The sequence below is a fragment of the Lepeophtheirus salmonis genome, chromosome 11, assembly GCF_016086655.4.
Source record: "Lepeophtheirus salmonis chromosome 11, UVic_Lsal_1.4, whole genome shotgun sequence".
Classification (NCBI taxonomy): Eukaryota; Metazoa; Arthropoda; class Copepoda; order Siphonostomatoida; family Caligidae; genus Lepeophtheirus; species Lepeophtheirus salmonis.
This window is the reverse complement of record NC_052141.2, coordinates 11,180,865-11,205,646: the sequence shown is the minus strand read 5'-3', so window position 1 is coordinate 11,205,646 and position 24,782 is coordinate 11,180,865. Positions and strand designations below refer to the sequence as shown.

The 24,782-nt window shown below is 32.2% G+C and overlaps 4 protein-coding genes and 2 long non-coding RNA genes across 7 annotated transcripts; 2 read left to right on the top strand and 4 right to left on the bottom strand.

The window, feature by feature from the left end:
- Window positions 1–7,256: 7,256 nt before the first annotated feature.
- On the bottom strand, window positions 7,257–7,819 carry LOC121126168 (uncharacterized). Its single transcript, XR_005866833.2, has 2 exons — window positions 7,690–7,819; window positions 7,257–7,470 (listed from the first exon to the last, which is right to left on the bottom strand). It is a non-coding gene; the product is annotated as an uncharacterized lncRNA (long non-coding RNA).
- A 1,369-nt stretch (window positions 7,820–9,188) lies between these two features.
- Cog4 (conserved oligomeric Golgi complex subunit 4) lies at window positions 9,189–14,559 on the bottom strand. Its single transcript, XM_040721820.2, has 8 exons — window positions 14,316–14,559; window positions 13,909–14,248; window positions 11,426–12,066; window positions 10,349–10,810; window positions 10,156–10,288; window positions 9,911–10,099; window positions 9,525–9,858; window positions 9,189–9,463 (listed from the first exon to the last, which is right to left on the bottom strand). The coding sequence occupies exons 1-8, from the start codon at window positions 14,406–14,408 to the stop codon at window positions 9,421–9,423; spliced, it is 2,235 nt and encodes a 744-aa protein (XP_040577754.1). The 5' UTR covers window positions 14,409–14,559; the 3' UTR covers window positions 9,189–9,420.
- A 504-nt stretch (window positions 14,560–15,063) lies between these two features.
- On the top strand, window positions 15,064–16,026 carry mRpL14 (mitochondrial ribosomal protein L14). Its single transcript, XM_040721822.2, has one exon. It carries the CDS (start codon window positions 15,361–15,363, stop codon window positions 15,934–15,936), a length of 576 nt encoding a protein of 191 aa, XP_040577756.1. The 5' UTR covers window positions 15,064–15,360; the 3' UTR covers window positions 15,937–16,026.
- Window positions 16,020–17,536, bottom strand: LOC121126498 (uncharacterized). Its single transcript, XM_040721821.2, has 4 exons — window positions 17,061–17,536; window positions 16,855–17,005; window positions 16,398–16,801; window positions 16,020–16,341 (listed from the first exon to the last, which is right to left on the bottom strand). Exons 1-4 carry the CDS (start codon window positions 17,069–17,071, stop codon window positions 16,119–16,121), a joined length of 789 nt encoding a protein of 262 aa, XP_040577755.1. The 5' UTR covers window positions 17,072–17,536; the 3' UTR covers window positions 16,020–16,118.
- Window positions 17,537–18,860: 1,324 nt separating this feature from the next.
- RpL32 (Ribosomal protein L32) lies at window positions 18,861–19,827 on the bottom strand. Of its 2 annotated transcripts, none has more exons than XM_040721824.2 (3): window positions 19,703–19,827; window positions 19,383–19,636; window positions 18,861–19,105 (listed from the first exon to the last, which is right to left on the bottom strand). In XM_040721824.2, the coding sequence occupies exons 2-3, from the start codon at window positions 19,626–19,628 to the stop codon at window positions 18,947–18,949; spliced, it is 405 nt and encodes a 134-aa protein (XP_040577758.1). In that variant the 5' UTR covers window positions 19,629–19,636; window positions 19,703–19,827; the 3' UTR covers window positions 18,861–18,946. The 2 variants fall into 2 exon arrangements, with proteins under 2 accessions (XP_040577758.1, XP_040577759.1); XM_040721825.2 differs by having other exon boundaries at window positions 19,696–19,770.
- An 840-nt stretch (window positions 19,828–20,667) lies between these two features.
- LOC121126479 (uncharacterized) lies at window positions 20,668–24,121 on the top strand. Its single transcript, XR_005866917.2, has 3 exons — window positions 20,668–20,836; window positions 21,188–21,866; window positions 21,943–24,121. It is a non-coding gene; the product is annotated as an uncharacterized lncRNA (long non-coding RNA).
- The last annotated feature ends 661 nt before the right edge of the window (window positions 24,122–24,782 follow it).

Below are 24,782 nucleotides of genomic sequence, written 5' to 3'. Positions count from 1 at the left end.
AAACAAAAAAAATCCGGGGAGTAACCTTAAGGATTTGTTGAGGTGTTATAATTTTAAGTCCTTGTTGGACCCAGAGTAGAATTGAGAATTGACATCGGAGTAATTCTTGAAAATGTCCTTGTTTATTCCCTTCTCCCCTCCTCCCTTGTCACAGCTGATTGTAGCTGATCTCCCGTAAAACATTCTTCAAATTGTAAGGGTCACCATGTTGATTTAATGCATTTTTGTTAACATGCCCATTATATGCACGATTTTCATCACTAGTTATGAAATATTAGTTCATTACAAAAAAAAAGTTGCCATTGCTCGTAGTTATTCAACGCTAGCATAAAGTTCCTTTGTTAACACATTCAGTGAATATTCATGTCTGTATTTAAAAATTATAATAATTTTAAAAAAAATTAACAAAATATTTAATATAAAGTTTTACAAAACTATTCAAAACACATATACAAAGGAACTTTTATTAAAGCAATATTTTTAGTACTTTTGTCTTACATTAAGATGGGTAAGTAAACCAAAGGTACATAGAAATACCACAAGGTATATACCATAACACTTTTCCCACTGATGTTTGACTTCTACCACACTTTTTAATAGTTACGTCAAAGATTATATACTATTACTATTAAGTATTAATCATATAATTTATAATATTTATATGTAAGGTGTTAATATACCGTTGTTATTCTCTATGACCTCATAATCTGTCTCTCTTGCCCAGTAGTCAGTACGGTACATCAAATTAAAAATTCTAGTAAGCCCAATGATATGATAGTCTAACCTTGGATTTCTATTAACCTTGAGTACATCTTTTTAACAAATAAGAGTTTGAGTCAGTTTCTGGGTAACTTAATATATCTTTTTAAATTTTAAATATAAAATCCATAGCTATTCACAGGAAATTAAATTTTCTGGAGGAAAATTTGAAAAGTTAGATTAAATTTCCAATATTATTATTTTATAAACAAAAAAATTCAAGTTTTAAATTTTCTAATATAAAGGAAAATTTTATTAACTTGGAGGAGGTGGCTACAGCCCCTCCAGCCCAACCCCAGAGGACGCTTCTGTTGAGACATGATGAACAGGATTATTATAAGGAATAGATCATAAAATTATATAGTATATATATTTCATAATGCTTCTTTTCAATATCTGCAATAGAGTTAATACTGTATGAGTCCCCTACCTCTCATAGCAATTGGTTTATTTCCTATTGATATATACTTACATACATATAGAAAAGGCATAAAGGTAAGAATGCCGCATTAGACAATGATGTTGTAGACAATAAAATTTATTATGTATATGATACCATGAAAGTCGATAAAATATAAATATATATGTATTTACAAGTTAGGTACATACGGTATATACAACAAACAAACAAAATAAATTATGTAAATGTGAGCCGTCAGCACAGAAGCAAGCTGTAAGGATTTTTCTCTACATTAGCCGTCAATTTCTATCCATTTCCTTAATTTTTGTAAAAAAATTGTTTTTATGTTAACGCAACAAATATTTTACGAGCACTATTGCTATCTTAAATATTGACGGTCCTCTTCTTTGAAGGATTCATTCATTTTCTATTCAAACCCTCAAATCTTATAGGATGTTAACTAAGGTCTTCATTGAGTAAAATGAATATAATGAACTATAATGAAACTCAGGCTAAACTGTGTATAACATAATTGAATAAATAACTTTAACGCGTAAAGAGTCATGATTTCTTATATTACAAAAACTCAGACTCAACTGTGTATAACATAATTGAATTAATAACTTATACACGTAAAGAGTTATGATTTATAATATTACAAAATTAGCATATCTAAAGTAATTTCCTATTGCTTTCTTGGGGGGTGAGCCCCCCCCCCCTTGTTATCATTATTAAGATAAATAAACGTCCACACTCCCTTTCATTTTTCAAATTGTCAGAGTAATCAGAACTAAGGATCGATATTGGTGTAATTCCTGCCTAGTCCTTGTAAGATATTATAGGTTATCCAATGAAAACTCATGGCACCTAACCTTTTCTCCTCCATAACATTTGTTCAGTCAGCTCTTTCTAATGGGTAATCTTTAATATATCATATATTTTTAAATTTTAAATATAAATATTATTTTTGGAAATTTTTTCAAAGATTAAAGGGTTTGCTCAATTATTATGTTTTTTGAGAAACAAAGATCCAAAGCTCTTCTAAAAAAATTTTTTTTTTTTTCAAAAATGCAGCTTATCTAATAAAACATCATGAAATTAAATTTTCTAGAGGAAAATTTGAAAAGTTAGATTAAATTTCCAATATTATTATTTTATAAATAAAATCATCTCAAGTTTTAAATTTTCTAATATAAAGGAAAATTTTATTAATGTTTAATGAAGATATACTACGTATAAGCCCCTCCAGCCCAACCCAGAGATTTGACGCTTCTGTTGAGACATGATGAACAGGATTATTATAAGGAATAGATCATAAAATTATATAGTATATATATTTCATAATATTCTTTTCAATATCTGCAATAGAGTTAATAAATATAGTCCCATAATAAAAATCTCATAGCATTTGGTTTATTTAAAAAATTGATATATACTAATACAATAAAAAGGCATAAAGGTAAGAATGCCGCATTAGACAATGATGTTGTAGACAATAAAATTTATTATGTATATGATACCATGAAAGTCGATAAAATATAAATATATATGTATTTACAATTGTGCACAGGTACATACGGTATATACAACAAACAAACAAAATAAATTATGTAAATTAGAGCCGTCAGCACTAGAAGCAAGCTGTAAGAAATTTTTCCATCTTAAACATTAGCAAAGTCAATTTCTATCCATTTCCTTAATTTTTGTCAAAAAAATTGTTTTTATGTTAACGCAACAAATATTTTACGAGCACTATTGCTATCTTAAATATTGACGGTCCTCTTCTTTGAAGGATTCATTCATTTTCTATTCAAACCCTCAAATCTTATAGGATGTTAACTAAGGTCTTCATTGAGTAAAATGAATATAATGAACTATAATGAAACTCAAGGCTAAACTGTGTATACAAATAATTGAATAAATAACTTTAACCGTAAGAGTCATGATTTCTTATATTACAAAAACTCAGACTCAACTGTGTATAACTATAATTGAATTAATAACTTATACACGTAAAGAGTTATGATTTATAATATTACAAAATTAGCATATCTAAAGTAACTTTTTCCTAATTGCTTTCATTTGGGGGATGACCCCCTTTTATCATTATTAAGATAAATAAACGTCCACACTCCATTTCATTTTTCAAATTGTCAGTTAATCAGAACTAAGGATCGATATTGGTGTAATTCCTGCCTAAAGTTTTGTAAGATATTATAGGTTATCCAATGAAAACTCATGGCACCTAACCTTTTCTCCTCCATAACATTTGTCAAATTGTTAGATAGTTTTCAGTGGCTCTTTCTAATTGGTCATCTTTGTATGTTCCAATACATATATATTTATTATTAAAGAGAATCTCAAAATATGAAATATTATTTAGTTCGTGTACTCATTAAACACAAAGAATAACAATGAGGGTTTGCTCAAGAGTTATCCTTGTTGGACTTGGAGTAAATTGAGCATTGACAACGGAGTAATTCCAGACAATATGTATATCTACAATATACGGCCTGGGATTTCTATGTATTCCCTTCCTCTCTCGACTACTTGCAGCTTATCTAATAAAACATCATGATTCATGACACCCCTCCTCCCAAACATTCTTCATATTGTCTGGATTATCACGTTTATTTTGAGTTTTCTTTTATTTTAAGTACCTGCAGGACAGGTTTCAGGCATATCGTGTAAGTCCCTTTTAGACTCCAATTATAATCAAAGATCAACATTGGAGTAATTTGCAGCAACCATGTACGTGTTAGACATGGAGTGGGACATGCATTTAAGTCATTTTTCTCGCGATTGCTTGCAGCTGATCTAATACAAAGTCATGAAAGCTAAGCTTCTCTCCTCTCGTTCTTAATATTGTCAGGATTACCACTTTTTCCCCGGTTTCTTTTGTTTATGCAACACTGACATTACTTTACAAGCACTTCCAATTACAACTATGTATGTATGTATATTACTTGTTATATGAAGGTATCCCCCATTCCCCTATAAGCTTATTCATTAACCATATGCTCACCTACCAAACGTATATTTTTCTCGGGGGACTCATTAGGATTCCTTTTCTTTTTTATATATAAAAAAACAAATAAGGAATTTAAAGTGTAGAATGTAGAGAGACACCTAAAATAGTGCAGGATAATATAAAGTTTCTCCCCCTTCGAAGAAGTCTTTAGAATAATGAGTTTACTTCTTATAATACTTGAATAATAATTATCTATAAATTGTAACTATGTAACTACTATTTTTTGTCGGCTCTTTTCATAAATTGTCCAATCTTTTATTTTTTTGTAGTTGGCAACATTGAGAGCCATTATTATGAGTCACACTAATCAGCTCTCGTTTGTTGCTTAATAAAACCTCAGAATTAAATGCAACCTACCAATTTCATTATAGAACTATTACATTTAGTCTAAAAAAGTAGAGGGGGTCAATTGACTTGTTGGTATATATCGGGGATGGTGTCCACCTATAGCGAAACCACTTCTGTCACCACGTAGTCAAAGAGTTGGGATTCCAATCTTAAATTACATTTTATGTTGAAACGTTCACATTATTAGAAGTATTCAAAGATATCCCATGACCGTTTTATTGAATAAAAGAGTGTTTTTATTTTGAAAGGCCAAAGGTCTATTATTTTATTTTTTTCTTTCTTTACAAAGTTTTTTTTTCCCCGCTCTCTCATTAGTTTGGAACTTACCTTTTCATAATGTTTGTATAAAATACATATAAAAAAAAACAAATAAAAATATTTACAAGAAAAAAGTTTTCCTAGTCCCAACCGTTTTTGACAAGTATTCCCAAGCTACGACATAAATAATTCTGTGTAGTATTAAATAAAATAAGTATTTAAGAAAATATATTTAGTGATAACTATGAGCTCAAATATCTTCATAAAATAGTGCATTATGACAAATTGAAAGCTGACAAAAAGTATGAGTAATTAGTTATTGTAAGATTAGAAAAGGAAAAAGGGTGGCTGCGTGTTCCTTGTTTTCTTTTTTGATCATACTTTGACAAATTATTATTGTAATAACATCTCCTGAGAAGAAAAAAATTTATTATAAAAGAGGGCTTTTTGAAGTTGTTACCTAAATCAGGGAGAGTGGTGCTCTGCTCACATAGTAGTAAATAGCATTTTTTGGAATTATAAAGAGGTACACAAACCAACCAATATTTTCCCCCTTAGTATACAAAAACAAAAAAACTATGGAGAATAATATCGGCGAAAAATAATCCTTGATAATTAGTTCATTTTTTACAAATCTAAAGCTAAGGTTTCGAATTTGATGTCCAAAAGGAATCGTTTTAGTCATTTCTTCTTAAAAATTGAAAGTTGACGTTTAAACAAAAAAAAAAAAAAATGAAAAATTATTCCGGAAATGACAAATATTTCAGTTAAACAGCAATTTTTATGTGACAAATTTATAGGCAAACAAATTTCCAGACAAACTTCTACCAACTTCATTTTATTTACGAATCCAATGTTTCATTGGTCATGATCGACTTGGAAGTCATTCTTACCAATGGGTATGCACAAAGAAAGGGCAAGAGCGAGACAATAGTTAGAGTTTTTTTTTTTAATCAGCTACCTATTATGTCATAAATTTTGAGGATAAAATATGACGTGTTTTCGCTCTAGAAATGACAACCTTCTATATTTCAAATAGCATTAATGGAGAGTTCATATAAAAGTTGGTTTTTTTAGTCATGATACTAACAATATTGCACAAAAGCAGGCTGCAAACTATAGATTCTTTATTAGGGGAGATATGCAGAGATGAAAATAATGCTATCCATTTCCAGTATGCTAAAAAAAACCGGCAATTTACGTGGTAACACAAACAATTTGATAATGTTTTGGAGGGAAGCAACTTTGATGTCATCACATTTTATTTTAGATTAGCTGTGATCAGTGATGAGAAGAAGGTAATACACACAAGCCCCACTCTGTATCAGCCATGTACATAGGCAGAAATTATTCCGTTATTGATCCTCAATTCTACTCTGAGACCAACAAGGATTTACACTTAGTCTTGTGTCAATCCTTATTATAGAAGAATGAATTCCGTCCAGTTTATTCTTGGTCCAGATCATTTCAATCCTGTATATCAGTTCTAAAATTTATATAGTTCGATCCTTGATGACGTCACTCAACTTTATTTTTGCTTTTCTTAATCAGTTCTAGAATTGACAGTCCAAAGTCTAGTCCTAAGACTGGACTGGACCCGAATAAATAAGGACTAACACAGGACTACTTATAACCAATGATGTAAATCCTATGAATTTTTCAGCTAGCCCGTTTTTTTTGTTTTTTTTTCAAAAACTGACTAAACATTCGTGTGTGTTCATACAAGACCCTGAGGATTTGCTGCAGAGTTATACTTTTAAGTCCTTGTTAGAATCGGAATTGAATCCGGGATCGATCTCGGAGTAATTCTTGCCAATATCCTTGTTTAGTTCTTTCTCCCTTGTGACAGCTGATTGTAGCTGTTCTCCTCTACACATTCTTCAAATTATGAAGATTACCATTTTGGCTTTCGTTTTTTTTTTTTAAACTTACCCATTCTACACTGGATGTTCATCCCTGCCTATAAGCCTCCTTAGCAATCCTCCTTATTAGTCTCAGTCTATAATGAGAGCATGCACTCCTCATTAAACTTTGTACTTAAATATTATCTCCTCAAATACGAAAAAATAATGATAACAACCTTAGTAAATATAAAAACCTGTTCAAGTTGCCAATAACAACAAAACTCAAACGCTAAAAAGTGAAGAGGATTTTTAACACAATAAATAGATACCTAGTTAGAATATACTTTCCAAGAGTAACATTTTCTCATAGTCTATTTATTTTTTCAAATGAACTTTCACAATAAGGACTCTTCCCTACATATGCTAATTAATTATAGTTATGATAACCAAACAGTACTAAATTAATTTGAAATCAGTATATCCTAGCTATTGTAGAAACAAATCAATTATGTATATATTAATTGTTTCCTTTGGCATACAGCCAAATTCTAAGGAACAAAGAAGATTCATTTTGTATACGTTATATGTACAGGGTGGGGATTTTTAATCCGTAAAATTTAAGGATAATTTATATTACAATTTATTTTCCCAAATTAATTCAGCAATTCACAAATCTTTTTCTCTTATAGGTAGAGGTCACTGGAAAAATTCAATCACTCAAACCAGTACCCTCACGCTTCAACCACAGGCTCCAACATGAAATTGAACCTGGTACAGGCCTTGATGAGCAACTCCTAGTCCATGTTGGCCATTGCCTCGAGAATGGATACCTGCAAGGAATCAACAGTATTATGTGCTCTATCTCAAAGACGCCCTATATAGTGTAGTCCAACGGGTTCGAGTAGCTAGGAGGTCATATTTCCTTCGTCAAAAAAATAAAAGTTTTAGACATATTAGTTTCCTTGCAATAAATCCAGCTGCTATTACCCGATTTAATATATTAATTTAAAATTCTAACATCACACTTGATCTGTTAGCATTAATTTTACCTTTCTAACATAATTATTTATGGAGGGTTTTGCGTCTTTGTGCGTCCAACAGGCACGAAGGCGCACAGTAATGGCCGCTCAACATCTCAAGGATTTTCTAATACACTTTTGTCAGTTAAATATGATGAGCATCCTTTCCTAAGTGTTTTCGATTATATTTAGATTAAGATTTAATTCGGAATTATAATTGTAAGACCTTGTTGGACTCAAGAATAGAATTGGGGATCGACATCAGAGTAATTCTAGCAAATGTCCTTGTATACATCCTTTTCTCTTTCCTCCTTTGTCACAGTTGATTGTAGCTGATCTTATGAAACGTCATGAGCATTATTATTTCTCTCCTCCAAAACATTATTCAAATTGTCAGGATTACCATGTTGATTTTCGGTATCTTTTTTTTAACATGCCCATTCTGCACTGGATTTCATCACTGGTAATGATAGACATATTATGTGTTTTTTTTAAATTGGTAATCGGAAGAATGAATTTTCTTTTCCTTAGTTGTTGTCATTATTATTTAATTCCTGAGTAGTGAACTTTATCTCCTACTACATTCAATTATATTCAAAACCTGATTGAACATATGTGTGTGGTCATAAAAGATGGAGAGATATCTTATGGATTTCTTGTATAGTCATAATTATAACTTGGAATTTCTTGGGACAAACCTCCAATTGCAAAAATACAAACTACAGATCCCACTCTATACTATCAGTGATATATACGAACCCGGATTGAACATTTGTGTTTGATCTAAGGAGACAGAGAATATCCTAAAAGATTTGTTGGGAAGTTATACATGGTGCGTGTACAAAATCTGGATGTGGCAGCAGGACTCGGCTCCGCCCACAAAGCTAAGCGGACGCAAGTATGGCTGAAAAGCAATGCTTTTGCGTTTGTACCCTTCTCCTCTTGGCTTCCCTCATCACCGGATTTAAACCCGTTGGACTACTTTGTCTGGCCCTACGTGGAGAACATGACCAACCGCTCCTCCCATAGCACCAAGCAGTCTCTCATCACCTGGATCAAGGAGAAATTCAGTGAGATAGAAGCAGCGCAGATCCAAAATGCCTGTTCTCAGTTTCGTAGCCTCATTGAGCGGGTTTTGGCCGCAGACGGCGGCTACATTGAATAGATCGCTGCTGTATATCCTAATAAAGATATTCGTTTTTGTTTTATCAATAAATATTACAAAATAAGCTTGTAGTTTGTTTTTCCTTAAGCGGCAGATTTTGTCCACGCACCCTGTATTTTGTAAATCCTTGTTGGACTTTGAGTAGACTTGAGGATCGATATCGGGGTAATGCTTGTTTATTTCATTCTCCCCCTTCCTCCATTGTCAAAGCTTTTTATCGCTGAGCTAATCAAATATTATGGCAGCTAAGCTGCTCTCCTCCAAACAAGTATTCAAATTGTCATGGTTGCCATCTTATTATTTAAAAAGATTTGTTGATGCTGATTTAGCATTATGTCATGTATAATTATGGAAAATATTAAACTTTTTAAACGATATTTTCATGCATTGTCTAAAATCATACAACTTACATCTCAATTTTCGAGTTTTTGTCCCTTACAGAAGTTTACAAGTAATTATTGATGTACAGCAATTTAGTAATTTCAAGTTCAACTTTTCTAAGTTATTCGAAGGGAACAAACATTACAAGACATAATATATATAAAAAAATAAAAACTCAACAGATATAAATATTATAAGTTTGAATCAACAACGTATCACAATTTTAATCCCTTCACTTCTTCATTCTTAAAATCCACCCTAGAAAGAAGAAAAATAAGTAAGACTATTCATGATCTCAAAAGCATTAGAAAGTGCAGACCTAAGATTTAAAATGTGTCTCAAATCACTTGAAGAAAGCTTCCAAGTTGTGGATCTCCATATCTCTGATATCTCCGATAATTCTTCAATATTCAGAATTGTAGCAATTTGGCTAAGTCGAGCAAATTTATCTCTTATGGTCCATGTTGTGACACTAGTTAAAAAGGAAACCAGTGAGCGAACTTCTCTATCAAATTGAAGTCCTCCCAAGCGACTAAATGAGGATTTCATCACTACTTTTTCAAGCTGTACAGTAACTTCCTCACTCACAATACAGATAAATGCTTCGTAATTAGATGGAGTTAATGAAGATTTAAAAGAGGATAGGAGTCCATCTATAAGGGATTCATGAAAAACTTTAATCAATAATAAAACAGAATCCAATACCTAAATTAATGATTAGTTGTTGAATAAATGGATCGTTTGCCTCATTGCTATCAAATTCCTCTTCATCAATATCATGACTACCAAAGTTATCTACCCAGGGTTTAATACGCGGTTTTACTGAGCTTTGACGTAACTGTTGAAGACCTTGGTTTAAAACAGACTTGAGTCGATCTTTGGCAGTAGGAAGACCTGAAGAGAATTTGAATTTTCGATTAAAGTATATCAAATCTTTAGTATTGAATTACCACTCAAGCAATTATCAATTTTAGCCTTTTCATATTCACTCTTGATTGCCATAGAGGATGATAGTTTGGCCTTTAGTGAGTCTTGAAGTCTAGTGACGTATTCATTACCACTCTCTGCATTGTTTAAATAAGTCTATAAATAACATGGAGTAATTAAAAATATGGGGGGAAACTCGTGATTTTGTAATATTACAAGAAAAAGAATCCTTTGTCTTTCAGAGTCTCCTGCCTGAAGTTTTCCTTGCTGAAATGAGGTTTGAAGGGCATTGAACGTTTGGGACAAATCCATAAATCTTGATGGATAGCCAAGCTTGAGTTGAGTTTGTAACATGGTACAAAGATCAGTATCAATCAAAGTGCAAGCATTGTTGAGTACCGCACAGAATCCATCCACATTTTGACTGCTAAGAGCCCTTTCAACAGTTTTCTTTAAGATGTAAAATATATCATCAAGCATTAGAGAAGTTAATTGATCAGAGTTAAGCTCCTCCTCTTGAGCCATTGCCTTGTGAATATTTTCAGCCATGAAAAATTGCTCTAGGAGAATGTAGTCCGACAACAAGTCCTGTAAAAGGCGACAGAGTCGACTTTTCTTCAAAAATTCTCCAAATTGCCTAATTTCCTCCTCTTTATTCGGTGATTCTACAACATCCATCTAAAAATGATAATAATTAAATGCATTATTTGTGTTTCCACGTGATGTCAGCCATTTTGGAGGCCTACATAACCGAGTTTAACCCCATTTCATTAAAATTCAAGAAAATGGCGAACTATTGGATCATGACAAAATGGGACGAACAAATAAAATGACTTAAACCCTTCATGCCTATTAAAATCTATCACTTTAATGCCTGGTTTTATTATATATCAGACACCAATATGTATCAAAAATAGCAAAATTACATGCGTATAATATATTATTTCCATACTTCATACAGTAATTTAATAAATGTAACGGTCAGACTTGGATATTTTTTTTCTAATTATCCTACTTTTTTCCCCCCCTGATCGATAAAAAAAAAGGTATTATTTTTTCCATTTTTAGTACACATTAATTTGATTAGATTCAAATCTCTGTGCTTATCATGGGCATCAAGTTGTATTCAATGCCGGTATTATCAAATTTTATTTGATTCCTAAAGCCATTGGCTAGATTTTTATCAAGGTTTATTAGAAATTTGTTCATTGCATCTTATCTTCATTCTTAAAAATATCAACTTTGAGACCCCAAGAGAACGCTTTATTAAAATAAATGAATTATCATACACACCGTAACTCTTTTCCTTAGAAATTTAAAATACATTTCCGCCCTAGATTGAATTAAAGTTAGTTCAGATAATATGTGCTCAATATCCTTTGGCTGTATTTTTTTTTCTAATCCTTTTCCATTAAGTTTGTTTGCCTCCTTAATTCGCCAAGCCACATTAGGCAAGTGGCGAGATTCCTTAAAATCAAAAAGGATTTTCTCGCTTTGGTCGTCACACTCTTTTTGCAGGGCATGAATAACTTCCCTGAGTTTTCCATCACCGTAGTATGTCTCTATGAGAGGTTGATGCACTTCAAGTGTACGAGCAATCCCCTCAAATAAAAGAGTAAGAGCCTCCGCATAAATAGTACTACTCATTTCAGCCTCTTTTTTGGCAGTAGTTCTATTTTTTTCCGAGGCTTCTTTGATTTTGGAACGGAGATATTTTGTAAAACGACTCAGACCTTCTTCCTTCATTTTGACAAGAGGAAAGAGTTTGAAAAAACGCTCAATAGCCGGAAGATCTCCTGAAGTGATGGAATCCTCAAATTTATCAATTATAATCTCTTTGACTTTAACATGTGCCTCTTTAAGAGTTTTAATTGATTTTTCTAAATTCAATGTGTTGTCAGAGGTAATGTCCTCTGCTGTGAGCTTGAGTATGCCTAAATAAAGAGATTATAAAATTATTTTTTATTTTTATGAGAATAATTATCGCCAATTTTATTCAACAAGGATCTTTCTTATTAACCCTTTGAATGTGTCGCAAATTGTAGACCTTTAAGTAACCAAAATTGATCGCCACAACAAAAAAATGAAAAGTTGACATAATTTATTTGAAATTTATATTTATATTGAATTTATATCGGAGCCAATATACGTAAGTCTTTTAAATCAAATAAAGGTTCACAACTATAGCATAAACTCTTAATTATCACATTCCTACCACAAATTTTAAATATACATTTATAATTGACTTAAATATGTCTATGAAATATTGGGCTGTATGTAAGGATAACTGGGGAAACCCGGGGCTCTGCTTAATCTGAGACTCCCTAATATACACTTGACTATTCATTCTAGAGTTACTTTGCTTTAACATGTGAGAGTAAATGATATGACTTTTCACACATATTACTAATTGTGCCATCCTTGTGAAGAAGTTATGTATTTACTATTTTTCATTTTATTTTTCATCATTTTCCCTCCATTAGTGGATTAAATTTGTGGTGCAAACGAAGATAAAATAGTAAACATGGAATACAAGTGGGAGAATTATGTGGGGCATTAGTTTCTATGATGATAAATTTTTAACTAATTTGGGAAGTATTGTCCATGGCTTAGAGTATGTTTCTAGCATTGTCACGAGGCTTTCAAATCCTCAATTTGTAGGATGTGCATCCAGAACTAGGAGAACTTTGAATTTTGGCATAGATTTGTCCAACTTAGCAAAGTAAGATGTGAATCCCTTGTTGCCCACATTATATGTGCTGTCTATCTCAATTTATCAATCATATAAAAATGTTTATATTTATACTAATGCAACTTTGGTGGCCTCATTACCTCATACTCATTACCATGAGTATGAGGTAATATGGGGCAATTACAGGTTTTCAAATAAGCCCACAAACTTCTAATATTTTTGTATGTTAGAAATAAGTGCTAAGTATTTTTAATGCACAACATGAAGATCTATTTGTGACCGTTCTAGCTACATGACTATAATAAATTAACAAATAGAGGTGACTTTGAAAAACATTTCATATTACCACAGTTACGATGTATATATAAAGTAAAAAAAAAAAATCAATTGAAATTTCCTCCTTTTCTTGATTTTTGAGGAAACGAGAAACAATTTTTGTGCTGAATTTTGGTTGTTTTACTATTAAATGAAGTAAAGATTTATGAGTGGTCTATCAACGAAAGAGCAAGCTAGAATAATTTTTCTCACAATGTATTGTGGATTACATTTACAGGGTTAAGGTCCAATTTATTGTAACTCAACCATTCATGTATTGCCTATAAGTGATCCTTGAAGTCTAATATTTTTCATATTTAAAAACAGAGAGATAGTAAAGACCGGGCAAATGATTTTCCAATCTATTTTATTGGAAACATTAGAAAACCCCGTTATTCATAATTTAAAAAATCGAGTTTACAAGCATAATTCTGTAAAGTAAATTACTTGAGTAAGACAATTTGGCTCTCACCCCTTAATTTTTAATCTTATACGAATAATTTGACGATAATTATTCTTATAAATCCTTTGTGAGTTGTAAATTCTAGCTAAAGTAGGCAAAATTTATCGTCAAAATAGAAGGATGAGAAAATAAGTGGGCTTTATTTGAAAAGGGCTATATCGGGCCCCATGTAAATCTCTTAAATCAAATAAAGAATCACAACTATAGCATAAATTCTTGGGTATCTACAGTTATGCAAGTTATTTGGATAATAACCCTATAAAGGTCTCAAATATATCTTTATTGAGCCGTATGCCTTTGAACTACCTTCGTCCATGGAAAGAAATCGATGAATATGCGCCGCAGCTTGTTCATAGTCCTCATTTTTAAGAGTTGTCAAAACTCCTTCAGAGCACAATCTTAAGTCCATCAGATCACTCACTCGATTCTGGCATTGGGAAACGCGGCTTTTGGCCATATCCAACCTTTTCACTTTACTTGAAACCTCTTCTGCAAGTTTTCCAGCCTTGGATAATACTTGAGATAGTTCCACAGCCTTGGAGGCATAGGTACGATCTTGAAGAAATCCAGAAGCAAGAGAGTGGAGCTGTAACTCCAGTCCAGACTCCCGTCCCAACAGTTGAATAAGTTCATTTTCAATCTCCTCCTAAAAAAATAAGTTCAGAAAAATATAAAGAGACGTATAACATAGCTCAGTATATGTAAAAGTATACCTCCTCTTTGGATAAGAGATCATGGGCCTCTCGAATGTCTCCAACAGGCTTCAATTCCAATGATTCCTTACGATCCTCTACTGTCATCGTCATCAGATATTGTCATTGACAATTAATTATATAGAAAGACTGTTATTGATAAAATAATACTTAAATAAAATCATAATACACTTTTTATGCCCTCAAAAAGTGGTTTATTTTACAATGTGACCACGTGTCAGTTAGTATATTATTATTTTGTATTAAATAATATTGGGAGCTTTAAAATAATAACATTTTCACTGACGTCATACATACATAATAATTGAAAGAGGAGCTATCTTCGGGGCTCAAATTTGATATTTTTACTACATAAAATGGACAAATTTCCTTGATAAAACTCCATCAAATTGCTTATGAAGAATAATAAATAAAATACTTAACCAATAAGATCTTATACTCATTGACTTAACACTTGAATTGAATACAACTTGATGCCTATGATAAATAGTGTTATTTGAATTCTATCAATTTTTTTTTATTGACGAAGGACAAGAAAAGTAAGATATTTAGAGAAAAAATATCTTTTTCCTTCCTTTATAATCCTTGGTTTTTATCTACATTAAGGAAATATCAAAAAAGTGTATAACGATGTCATGAGTAATAAAATATTTGCAATACATATTCCATATAATAAATAAAGGGAATTGAGCGATAAATTTTTTATAGACAGTATTGTTTTTATCATTTTATTCGTTGGTACCATCATGTTATTGTTACAAACATGGTTGTTTATGCTTTTAATTGTGACGTCATCTGAAAAACTCTCAATAAACATAAAATTAAAAAGAATAAGTGACGTCATTTTTTTAGGAAATGGGAGAAAAAAACTCAGTTCTCGGCATTGAAAAGTGCAATAATAGTTATTAATTCACTAATAACTCCAGTGCTTATCCAACATAACAGTCATTTGGGTGTCACCGAAATCTTATACATAAAATATAACGCCACAACTTCTTTTGCAGCCCTTGATTTAGTTGATTTTGATTTTTTTGTAATTTAAGTAATGGTGTGGTTTACTCCAAGTGAGACCCTACGTTCTTTTCGGCTATTTGGATCCTTCTTTTCGCGACAGGGATCCTCATGGCGCTTCCCAGATGTACCTCCATGTGTAGCATTTCCTAATTATAAGCCTTCTTTGGTTCATCACCGTCATAGAAAATTCAGTCCCATCTCAGTGTATGGTATTCAGAGCGGATCTCGTCTCAGAGTCATCGATGACTCTGAACTTGGAAGAAAAGCCATGGCAGAGCGTAAACCTCCTAAGGTCATCCAAGTTCAAGCGGCTTTTCATAAGAAAAAACCCCATGGCGCCCTTGGCAAATTGGGTGATCGAGTATCTTTGGCGATCATGGGGGAAGTCCGTCATGGGGTCATTGTTGGTCTCAAGCAAAGACAAAATGTGGGTGTTCCTAAATTCGATTCTAATAATGTTGTTCTGATTGATCGAATGGGAGCTCCACTGGGAACACGGATCCACGCTCCTATCCCCATCATACTCAAACAAATTTTAAAGGAAAATACCATAGCCAAGAAGGCGGATTATACTAAAATCCTATCCATTGCTACACGCTTTGTTTGATGTAATCTGTAGTCAATAGTTATTCATTCTGCTCTTTGAATTTGTATGTCAAAAAATATGTTAATAATAATATAGCCATAGCATTGCTAATCCTCAAAATTCTTTATTTGTCTAATCAAATGTGCTCCAATATGAATGAACATACCCTTTAGAAAGGGTATTACAATCCTTAATTAATTAATTTAAGCTATCTGATTCCATTCGACTCTTCGTGCATTATTCTTCAAAAGCATTCCCAGAAACTCTGCTTTTAAATAAGGGCTACACGTAAAGAACGTATGATTGTTTTTTATACCAATTTTTGAAGACTTTAAATAGATAATATCATCCTGGTTCAATACTTTCATAATATTCCAAGACACAAGCTCACCAATCCCAGTTTTGATAGGACATTTGAAAAGCTCACTGAAACAAGAAATATACTAAATTATTTCATCAAATGAATAAAAAATTAAACCTACCTCTTTTTATTTACGTGAAAATGAAGATCACAAGATTTACTTCCCTTATAGCCTCGGAAATGAAAATAATAAATCCCATCAAAAGGAACAACAAACCGTGATTTTTCCATGTCAAAAGGCATTCTATACTCTGGTTCCCTTCCACTTCCAAAGGAATATGAAGCTCTATTTACCCGATAATTTCGAAAGGGCAATACATCATTCCTAAAGGACTCATTACAGCGATCGATGTATACGTCAAATAAACAGTATGCATCGACTTGGATTTTAATTTCTGGAGTTAATGTATTCATATATACAAGGGACACGATTGCTGCTATAATAGATATTAAATTGATGAGTATGATTACGTACGTATTTCGTATTCCTAGCCGTAAATGATTATAATTTGAACTTTCCTCGCTCTATAAAGACAATTATCCAGGGTATGAATGCTGAAAAATTAGTATACACTCACTAATATAACCCTATTTGTGGAAGAAGTTAAAAGAGGCGAAACGGAAATCGGTTTGGAATATTTATATCTTCTTTCAGACACGATTGATTGCACTTTCGGGATTATGGGTTGAGTGTATATTTTTTCATCATAATTCCCTAACGACGTTTCTCTAGTAAATAATCACCATAAACCTTGATCATTAGTAGGATTCAGATTTTCCTTACCTTTCCTCCATGACTCATAAAATAGGTACCTCGAAATCATTCACATTTTATGTAGAACATTATAACTCTTTGATAAAAAAACATAGAAATTCAAGATAAATTGTTCATTTCCGTTTTATATATTTTTTATAGGGATTTGTCTTCTGAATCGCGCGTGAAGGAATAATAGCAACAATATCTCAGCATACTAATTCTAAAACACATTAGATCTTTAGTACTACTCCAGTTATTCAGAGTTTATATTGTACTCATCTCGTGTAATAGAAATTGATCAAAATTGAATTATCCGGAGTTCAATAGTTTTTATTCATAAGCCTTAAATGCACTAATAAAACACAATTATTAACCCCACCGATGCTGGATAACCCTCAAATCTGATAAAATGGTAGTATTAGTAAGCACTTTGTATGAAAGTAAATTATTCTTATAAATAGTATCCATATTATGTGGTCCATCAACATAAAGCAATCTTGAACAAAAGTGAAGAAAAGGAGAGAATCTCAATTTATTTTTTACTCCATATATAACACAAACAGCTAGATATTTCATGGACATAATTGAATCAATTATAGCCTTATTAGTGAAATTTTTGGGATGACTTAAAATAACCTAAATTGTAAGTTATAGTTAATTATCGTTATTTGACATAAATGCCTTTTCAAATAAAATTAATCAATTTCTCATTTCTGTATTGTGACGATGAATTTTGGCCACTTGAATAGCAGTTGGATGTACAGACAGAGGCCTACTAAGAATTATTTGTTGACAGAAGCTGACGACAAATACTAATTAAATCTACTCTCAATTTTGAGAAAAATCGTTCTTGATAGCTTGTGTTGACGGGTATACTTTAAGGCTTTAGTTTATTCAATAGTAAAATAACTATACATCAACACACAAAAGATGACTGGAATCATTGGGTTTATTTTTAGGCACAAAGAGTGATTCTAAATTTGTATTACTATGAACTCACATAAAAATAGTAAGCTTCAACTAAATCGACTTTATAAATGCTATATTTCATTAATATTTTGAGTGAGTAGAATTCCTGAAGCCTGTAATTACCTAATTCATACTTATGCCCCCGGATAAGCATTAAAAGGTTTTTTAAGAAATAACAATAGATTTAACAAAAAGTAACTACATCGAAATATAATCAATTTATTCAGTATGGTATTCGTGCCATACTATTTTATCAAAAACTGGAATTTATTCATCTGAACATATGAGCGCTTTGATTAACATCATAACTGAAGTGAACTCCAATTTGGGGCGTTCAAAGCTGATATTTACTACAAAAATAAACAAATATCCAATATATCTTTGATGATACTTATTAAAAAAAAAAAACACCTTGAGTAACACATTTGTCCCCGTGATACACAGATACTTGTATTAAATCAAAGCAGTACGCACTAAAAATATTACAAGATGGCTAATTATACGATTGATTTTTTATTTGGAAAGTGAAAGGCTGAGAAAAGCAGAATAATTAAAAGCAAAATATCCTTTGCTATCCCTTTTAGCAGTTAATATGTATCTACATTATGGAAATGAGGTTGTTGCAATTACAAATTAGCGACACATTTTAGGGCCAATTTTATAGTACGCAATACAGGGATATATCTTAATATTTGCTAGGGAGGTACAAGTTCTTTTATTTGCTGTCCCCATTTTGGTATGCAATTGTATACCAATTTCCTTGTGCAAAGTGATATAAACGATACTCCCGGACCCAAAAGACATTAACAGAGTTGACGTTACGTGAAAACGCTCTATTCACAATAAATCAATGAATAATTGTTTACATAAGAAATAATAATTTTATTTTCGATGGTGTTGAAAATAATGACAAGAAAAGATTGTAGTAATTCAAGGGAGATCAATTACTCGTTTTCTTCACTGCGGAGTCTAGCGTTAGGATTGGTAACACGGATACTGAGTTGTTGAGCCCGTTCAACAATAGTCTTGCGCTTCTTAGCAGAAACACTATGTGCGATTTCAGCACAAAACTTCTTGTTTTGCATCATGAGAACTTCCAATTCCTAAAATGAGTAAACATAGATATGTTATAACAACGACGAGGAAATATACATTGAAGGAAAATTGCCCTGAGCTCTGGCGGAGTCGGGAGTATGATTAAAGTCACGACTTGAAATTAAAGCTCGAGAGTAATACACTCTTAATCTGTGAGATCAAAGGGTCGACTAACGGATTAAAACACAATAGTCTTCAATGGAATTTGATCTCAACAACTGGAAAATACACACTTGTTGGGATTGATGTATGATACCGTGAGTGTACCTCACTATAGAGTCTCACCTTAATGTTGTTTACAACGACCTTTCTGAAGCCATTGGGTAGCATGTGCTTGGTAGACTTGGCAGAACCGTAACCAATGTTGGGCATCTTATACATTCCCTTAAATCGTCGTCTCACCCTATTGTCGATACCCTTGGGCTTTCTCCAACTTTGCTTAACGCAAACATAACGATCGCTCTGATGACGAATGAACTTTTTAGTTCGCTTCTTGACGATCTTTTTGTGTGGAGCTGGAACAATAGCCATGATTCCTTCTGAAATCAAGGATGAGATGGATAAAATTGGATTTGATAATTTATTGAGGAAAAAATACCTCTTACCTAGATAACGGCTCGCTGGAAAAGGAAGTTACTAGCTATTATTGATAGAACAGTGCGTGATACTGGTCCGAACAGTCTTCAAATCTCTTGCCGCTTATTTTGTAGTGTACGAGTTGGGATTTTGTACAAGTTGTAACTTTTATATGCAAATTATACAAATTACAACAAAAAAAAAGACATGAATATTTTTACATCAAGGATTTACTTTACTTTTTGGTAAAATTATCATGCAAAAGTTGAATATTCCATAAAAAATCAATGTATTAAGGCTGAAATTTTTTTGTCAATTTTTATACAAATTACACAAATATAAGTTTATTGCAGCACATTATAAAGTTCAAATGCCAAAAGTTATATTACTCATTAATACATAATAATTGTAATGTATTACTATAAATAGCCATGTATTATGTCTATGTATCATAGTAGGGTTTTTTATTAATGAGAGTTTAAGTGTTCCTATTAAATAATCCTTGTATTCCTCCTCCTCATTTCTCCCGTTCATCATGGACCCCTCCTGTTATTAAATAATTGGTACTTCGTCACCTTTGTACAGAGACAACAATAATCATATAATTTTATTGGATCACAATGAAGTGATAGTATTAATTAACCTAGTTGCTAATTAGAATGACCCATCTGGTCAATTAATAATGTATTTTGAGTCGAAGATATTGGAACATATACAATTTGAGAGTACAAGTTGCAACTTGGACAACACCCATGCAATAATTTAAGGATATTAAATATAAAGCATGAACTAATTATCAAGTTACGTTCGAGGAAGTAACATAAGCTAAGAAAAGTAATAATATATACTGAGTTTATTTTAATATAATTATCATTCTTAATTATTGAATAGAAATAATAATTAAAAATATACAAATCCCGTATTATTGTGAAAAACTTAAGAATGTTCGAACCAGAAACATATCATGCTACCAAACAGGGTACGTGCAACAACTGCTTCCATAGAAAAAGAAAATATAGAGGCGATACAAATATGCTGAAGGTTATTCCATTGTTTTTAGTTGTAGACTATGTTATGTTTAAAAGATAGTATTTTGCCCATGATTTTTGCCAAAACAGTCATTAATTTAATAGGCTGATTTTTCCTCTCCGGATTTGAAGGCGGTAATATAGTCAAATAAATTAAAAATAACATCAATATGAAACTTTTTAGGATTGGAATATTTATTAGCTATCTGTCCAAATTAGCCAACCAACCATTACAAATCCTTTGCCACTCTTCTTCTAGTTTGGTGTGGCAGTAATCAATGAACAGTACCCACTGCTCTATTAGTTTCGATATAATAATTAATAAGATAACAGCCATTTGATTAAGTTAAAATGAGTCATTAAACCATTTGTATGTGCAAGGATCATAAGTAATGACTGATTATATTTTTTCCATTCATGAAGAATAACTATTCATTTTAAATCTTGTTCATCTGCAATTTTATAATTTATATCTCTTTATTTTAGGGAATATGGCACTTGGAAGTCATATCTAGTCCTATCTCAATATTGATATACCATTATGAAGTGGAATTCATCATTTTTTTTCTCAATGATAAGGATTAACTTCAACAAAGGGCAACACCAATGCTCATTTGATATAAGAATCCATAAATGACTAATAATGATTCTTATAGATGCTCTAAAGACGTAATAGTAAATGCCCCTTGTTACCGTTGATGGTAACTGAAAGGATGGAAGTTCAAAATTAGTCATGAAACGTATGATGAGTTGCAATGCTAAACTACCCATGAAGGATCGAAAAGGAATATTCCTAAATCATGGATGGGTTGACAAATTGTACAAGACAGAGAATCTGAGCGTTCAATTAATACCTTTACTATGGATGTATGGATGTAATCCATTGGATAGCACTTGAAAGAAATAAATATCTTAAACTCAATGTGCATAGGTTTAATTCATTTTCTGCTCCCTGAGGAAAAAAATAATAGACGTTATGGATATGGACTTCAAAGACAATTCTTAGGTCAGAGGAAACAATTATAATACGATGATGTTTACTTATACTTAATCTGGTGAAACGCCACAACACTCATAAAATGAAAATTAAAAATTAATCCTTCATTTCCGTAAGATATACCAATTTGATTCAAAAGTAAAGGATATCTTAACGCCGAAATTATAAGTAATTTTCTTGTTAATGATAGCTAATTATTTAATATGGTACGTTATTTATGTATCCTTAATTTTTTTTTCTTCAGGTGAGCTCTGACAATCTAAAAAGAAATGGGTCAAGTTGTGTTAACGTGAAATCATACGATCATTGAGTAAGGTGAGTTATGAATTAGATGCTTCAAACTTTGTCCTAAATAATTGTAAAAGGAATTCATTGGTATTAGTTGTATATATATACTCTCATACTAGAATAATATTTTCATGCATACGAGCTCAATTCCTCTTCACTCTAAGAACGACGATATTATCATTTTTACTTAGTGGTAAAAAATACTATCTAATATACAAAACTTTGCCTCCTAAAAAATTTCAGTTAAACATGTGGACAGGGGTCGTGTAACATTTTTTTAGCGTTACCCCAAAATAACAGGTAGTAAAACAAATTCAACCCAAACTAGAAGCATGATATTTTTTTATTTGTATTTTCATATTAAACACTAGAAGTAAAGTCCTTCCTTATGTCATGCCATCAACTCCCATTAACCTCCAAAGTTTTCTATATTAACCCATTTATGATAAATTTACCTTTGTTCCCTGTATGACGAAGTTTCGGAGACATAAACTTTTTAATATTCCCCAAAAAACTCGATACATACAACTTCCATGCAAAACTTTCAAATAGGGACTGAGACTGTGTGTGGAAGCTTGTGATACCGGACATTTCTATGAGTTGAAGGTTAAAGCTGTATCTCTTCAGTCGGATCCAAAACGTTACGCCTTTGTATCGCAAATCTTAAAGATAATAATGTTACTCAACATTGGATCGAACATGAATATTTTACCGAAACAACTCGTGAATAGGTCAAAGATGATGAAGAATACTGGTCAAATAGAGGTTTTTGGTGGGAAAAAGGTCAAGACTCTGGGCCAGATCAAGTTGTCGGTTGCGTTAAATAGTTTTCATACTTTTCATTTCGTTTTACGGGTATGATGGTTCCAGTACCATCATGGCCCATATTTTGAATTATTAACCAAAAGATAAGATAATCTTTATATAATGGAGTTGGAAATTTTATGTCGTATTGCACCGTAGTTAAGGAAAACGCCTGTATACATTATCTCATTATGTGCCTTGATCATTCTTAGTTTTTCCACTTCTCCCATATTAACTTGTTTTGATGAATTGTATTAGTAATGATAATGTTCATACTTTTCTTTTGGTTTTCCTCAGTAGTATTGAAACATTGTCAGTTGATGCAATGGTAACAATATTATTGCCATTCCAGTTGGAAAGAACTATATTGTAATTTGCATCATTAAAAAATTGATTATTCCCCCTTTGTGATTTTTTGAACGTCATGACACTGACAAATAGGCACTTTTCTACCATATTTTTTTTATGGTTCCAGTACCGTCATGCCCATATTTTGGATTGTTTCCAAAAGATAAGATAATCTTTATATAATAGAGTTGGAAATTTTATGTCATATTGTACCGTAATTAAGGAAAACGCCTATAGACATTATCTCATTATGTGACTTGATCATTCTTAGTCTATCCAGTTCTCCCATATTAAGTTGTTTTGATGAATTGTATTAGTAATGATAATGTACATACTTTTCTTTTGGTTTTCCTCAGTAGTATTGAAGCATTCTCAGTTGATTCAATGGTAACAATATTATTGCCATTCCAGTTGGAAAGAACTATATTGTTATTTGCATCATAAAAAAATTGATTATTTTTCTTAAAGATAATCTTTATAAGCAATTTCCCGTTGAATATTTTTTCTGAGCTCTTCTAACGTTGACTGATTATTAGTGTAGACCAAGGCTTTTTACGTGACCCAAAGAAAATAGTCTAGATGCGTTAAATCGCACGAGCGAGGCGGCCAATTCACTGGTCCATTTCTGGAGATAAAACGCTCACCAAACTTTCTTTTCAATAAATCGATTGTAACATTTGCTGTGTGTGAAGTGTCAACGAGCCGTTCATCTAAAAAATAATTAATATGTCCCAGAGCCTGTAACTCCGGGTCCAGGGTTAACCTGGCCAGGCAACGACTGAGCCTGTTACATCTTTGCCGTTGGACCAACCGATCCAGGTGGTTCTAAATGAGTGTTATCAGAATGCTCGCCGACTAGCCAAAGCCCCGACGAGTTTATTTTTATAAGATAACACGCAAAATGCAGGAAATAAAATCGAAAATAAACAAACTACCATCAAATACTTAAGGATTAAAAAACCTGCTATAGAAGAACGAAAAAACAGTACATTTTGCTTTTAAGTAAGATACAAGTACATAACAATACAAGTACAAGATCGGGGATTAACCCTTAACAAATTAAATATGAACATATACATATTATTATAAATTGATGGTGATGGTTGGACCGCAGATTCAAGCGGTGGTGATTGGTTAACGAATTTAGTTTCAAATCCGGAGGAGACTCAAGCTGTGAAGATAGAAGGCATATGCCTAATTGTTTGGAATAAAGCTTATGAGTCCCATAATCAAGTCTAGTAGACTATAAGGCTATGAAGATAGGAGTCAAGTGCTCCATTCTCTGAAAAAGAACCAAATGAGGCTTCTTTAATAAGGTCCGGTAGATTCCATTGCTATGAAGATAGAAGGCATGTGCCTTATTGTTTGAAAGTGAAGCTTAGGAGTCATCTAATAAGTGGAATAAAGTAAATTAACGGGGATTATCAATAATATGAAATTCTGGTAGACTAAAATAGCTATGAAGATAGAAGGCATGTGCCCAATTCTTTGAAAACGAAGCTTAGGAGTCTAGTGATAAAGTCAAATAGACGTTCGTCCCTCAATTTTCTCTGGTGATTAGCTCCTGTGAAGGATCGGGAAGGGAACGGTCCCTTCGGGGGTTTAAAGCCTGCACTATTAGGTGGGGACTGACGATGCATTTTC